At 34.3% G+C, this 4,595-nt stretch overlaps 1 protein-coding gene across 1 annotated transcript; it reads left to right on the top strand.

The window, feature by feature from the left end:
* Positions 1–371: 371 nt before the first annotated feature.
* LOC120355365 (60S ribosomal protein L44-like) lies at positions 372–2,112 on the top strand. Its single transcript, XM_039443721.1, has 2 exons — positions 372–545; positions 1,951–2,112. The coding sequence occupies exons 1-2, from the start codon at positions 411–413 to the stop codon at positions 2,095–2,097; spliced, it is 282 nt and encodes a 93-aa protein (XP_039299655.1). The 5' UTR covers positions 372–410; the 3' UTR covers positions 2,098–2,112.
* Positions 2,113–4,595: the final 2,483 nt, after the last annotated feature.

Here is a 4,595-nt window from a genome sequence, read left to right on the forward strand (position 1 = left end):
TTATAGTAGCACCCTTTTACATTAATAGAATAAAAATAAAAACTATTCATTAATTATGAAATTAAGAAGAATTTTTGGTTCTTATACTTTGTTTTTTCCCCATAACTGAGAATGCTTTCAGTAGATCTACAGTATAACATATAGCTTAATGAAAAATGTATTGCTGTTACCTGTCAGAAATTAAAAAGTACATTCTCCTCTATTCTTGTTCTACAAATAAATATGTTATTTCGTTTTTTCTGCCAATTGATTGAATTTTAAAAAGTATAGCCTACACAAGCCATTTTAGTAACTTTGTAGATTCTGGACTACAAATATCTGAATTTGCATTCTAATAGTTTTACAGTGCTATATTCTTGAACTTTTTCATAGGTGAATGTTCCAAAACAGAGGCGTACTTTTTGCAAAAAATGCAAAGTACACAAGCACACAAAGTGACACAATACAAGAAGTCCAAGGAAAGGCATGCATCACAGGGTAGGCGTCGTTACGACAGAAAACAGCAAGGTTTTGGAGGTCAAACAAAACCTATTTTCAGGAAGAAGGTAAGTCACGTTTGATTAACCTTCTAGACGTGACCCTGGGTCCTAGACACCTGGGAAATTTTTGTTTTAGTTATAATTCTGCTTCCGTTTGCTTTACTGTCTATTGTGACCCATCTAAATTCATGTCAGTAGACTCTTGAACTTGATTTAGAGTTTTAGTGCTCCCTTGACTTATTGTTTTCGTGAAATGACGCTTTTGGGTCCCTGGGATCCAAGGATCATGAGTAACGTAATTTTTCTTTTTTTTCAAATGCACATTTTTATGCAATAGTGATTAGATTGAAGCAGTCAATATGTAGGTACATTTTGAACAGAGACATCAAAGAATGTACAAATTGACTTATAGATTTCATTTCAATGACATAGTCTAAGTTATGCTGGAAATAAAGTCATCGTTCAAGATAAGAATACTGACCCTGAGTAGGATGATAGTAGAACCAATGAACTTTATGTAATCCCAGTTATTAGTGAGGTCCATGTTATAATGGCAAAGAAAGATAGGAGAAATACGTTCCAAGTCTACTCTAATAATATGTATCATTAAGCCCAGTCAATACATTATTTGAACATGGCCAAGTCGGGTACTCTACAAGAATGCATTGGAATGATCTAGTTCTACCCTATTCTCACAGAAATCTTATTTTCCAGTGCACTCTTGAGTCATTCCTGATTTTAAAATGTCCAGACTGAGCTTGTTTGGGCAAACTTCATATTATTACAAGCAATATTGATATAACTGATTATTATATTATAACCATATTGTCTAGTCGGCAATATTGTTAAAAAAATAAATAGGGAATTGAAAGTAATGTTCAACTGTTTCCCAAAGTGTGTATCACACAGTAAAATTTACTTGAAAATAACATGATTATTATAAAATGAAATGAATAATTCTCTTTTCTCTATGAATAACAAAAATACTTCCCCTTAACCAACGCTGCTAGCATAATCAAGATCTGTCAATCCACCTAATCTATTTACATCATTGTAACACTCTGAATGAAAATATGCACCCTAATGTTTTTTTCTTTAGGGGCTTTAATATAAATGAAAATATAAAAAGTACCCTATAAATTTTTAAATTGTTATTGTTAAATTGTTTTGTTTACTGTAAAACAGTTTTTATTATTTTTGAGTTGAAAGTCTCTACTTTTTTTTATTTCAGTAGTTTCTCATTGCAATTTATTGTCTTTCCGTGAATTTCACAGTTTCTGGATTTCAGTATTTACCAATGTGGAAATTGAAGTATTGGGATGTGCGCATCTCTCCAGAGATTTTAATTAATTAGGTTCAATAGTAAAATTTATCAGACTCACGTTTTGAGCATCACTCATCCTGGACTATCGGCTATTACTTGGGAACGTTTTAGTTGTGTCAATTTAAAATTTTTCATTTTTGTTTCCAGGCTAAGACTACCAAAAAGATTGTGTTGAGGATGGAATGTACCGACTGCAAGTACAGGAAGCAAGTACCTCTGAAGCGATGCAAACATTTCGAACTTGGTGGCGACAAGAAGAGGAAAGTAAGTGAATTATTCCTCTTTTCCATATAAGTTGTTTTATTCATGACTAGCAGTAACACGTGCTCCGCAAGGGTCTATTTTAAAACTTTACAAACTGAAAACTAGACGTAATGTTATCTTGGTAAATTGAAAATACCTATGCCTATAACCATCCTCGGTTAATTTAGAATTTTGATGCAAAATTTCAGTTAATTAGTTGAGTAAGTTCAGACGTGATGATGTGTCAAACATAATTTTCCTATCCCGTAAGTGTATAAGTCAGTTCTTTCCTTTATTATAGTACTAGCAGGTAACCCGTGCTCCGCAAGGGTCTATTTTACAAACTGAAAACTAGACGTAATGTATCTTGAAAAATTGAAAATATGCCTATAACCATCGTCGTTTAATTTAGAATCTTGATGCAAAATGCCAAGTTAATCAGTTGAGTAGCTCAGACGTGATGCGTCAAACATAATTTTCCTATCCAATCAGTCAGTTCTTTCCTTTATTATAGTAGGCCTAGCCTATAGATTGGTTTGTATGTTGATGTTTTAATCGATTATCAAGCTGCAGGTTGATTGATAAGTCAATCAACATAGTCAATGTAACATGACTTTTGTGTAGTGAGAAGTTGATATTGTGGTAATTATTCATATTGAATGAAAAAGACTAAGAAATTGTCAAAAAAAAACCATGATATGATAATTAGAAGGACCGGTTTCGGTTATACACCATTGTCAATCTCTGATAAACTAAAAACTGTTAAGTTTAGTTGAGTTTTAATTTATCAGAGATATTGACAATGGTGGTAATACCGAAACCGGTCTTTCTAATTATCAATAAATCAGTGGTTTTTTGACAATTCTTAGTCTTTTTCATTCAGTAGACATAACTGATGCTTTCAATTGTACACGAAGCGTTTTTAAACAATTCGGCAGGGCTGGAAGCTCTCCGATTGGCTGATTATCAGCTGATTCCCGAACACCCACCCGATTACCCAATTTGAGAGCTTCCTGCCCTGCCGACTCGTCTGAAAACGCTCGTCAGGCCTCGCCCATAATAAAGTAGGATAAGAAAGGTTATGGTGAATCATTACTTATTTTCTTAATAATGATTCACTCATGAAAGTGCGCTGTGCCAAACTTGATTGATTACATGATTAATATTCTACTATATTAAGATTCACTTTATATAAAGTCACCAAAAATTATAGAACGGCAGAGTTGCCAATTTCCTGTTACTACCGCCTACTGTTAGAAGTGATTCCGGTATATCTGATATAATGTATTAATGTTGATTCTTGTTAATAAAATCAAATATATTTATTTCGTCAAGAATAGTTATTTCGCACCTAGAGCAGAAAATGAGATTTTTCCAGCTCGAAATCGGTTTTCAAGTCCGAGGCCGTAGGCCGAGGACTAGAAAAGATTGAGAGCTGGAAAAACATTTTTGCCCGTGGTGCGAACGATATTTTTCGCCACACTACAGGTATTGCTGACAAAATAAAGATACTCGTTAAGCTATCGTACCTATCTCTTGATTTTAGTGGTAGAAGATTTGCAGTCAGGATTTCAGATTCTTTTAAAATTTCACTTGGAATACCACAGTCATCTTCAAGCATTTTTGAAAATTTGGAATGCACTAATCAACAATAAATAATTGAAAAAAATTGTTGCGAAGCGAATTAGTTTGATTCGAAACTGGAACTGAAATCATGGCGACTTCAGCTGAAGATGAAAGTGGACACTCGCCCGATCTAGCGGATGACTTATTAACTACTTCCATGAGCGGCTGGAAAGAGACACTTTCTGGCCTAGACCGGAAAAGAAAACCTTTTCTGACGTCGTCTGCAAACAAGGTCTTTCAGATCCACGTAGGGACTGGAAAACTGCTGTTTTCTGTGCAGTGTGGCGAAAAACATATTTTCATGTTTTAATTATAAATGTTGATAATTATTATCTTGGTTTTTTTTTATTTTTTCATAGACAATTGGGTGTAAAGGTAGGCGGCGCACACAGATCGTAATCGGACGAACGGCACGGATCGGACGATTAGATTTGATGTATTGAAAACAATGCATCACATCTAATCGCCGATGAGTACCGTCCGTCAGATGACGATCTGTGTGCGCCGCCTACCTTTACACCCAATTGTCTATGAAAAAATAAAAAAAAATACCAAGATAATAATTATCAACATTATAATTAAAACATGAAAATATGTTTTCTTGACGAATCTGTGTGCGCCTATCTTAACAGTGCGGATCGGAAAAGGATAGAGCTATCTATTTGTTTAATGACACAAGGATAGCAACCAATTTAATGAGACAGACACACAGACAAAATATATTTATTTAATGCAATTTACAAAGTAAAAAACTTACGTTCTCATTTCCAATATTAACCAAGAATAAAAACAACCTCATGAAAACACTGCCAAATAAATGGTCTGCATGGATGCGCAAACCAGAGTCACAGTATACATACAGTATGGAAACTTGGCTAGTACCCTGACGCTAAAATCCGCCATCTTGTTAGGAAGCGTCGCAT

Source organism: Nilaparvata lugens, unplaced genomic scaffold (assembly GCF_014356525.2).
Source record: "Nilaparvata lugens isolate BPH unplaced genomic scaffold, ASM1435652v1 scaffold10575, whole genome shotgun sequence".
Taxonomy (NCBI): domain Eukaryota; kingdom Metazoa; phylum Arthropoda; class Insecta; order Hemiptera; family Delphacidae; genus Nilaparvata; species Nilaparvata lugens.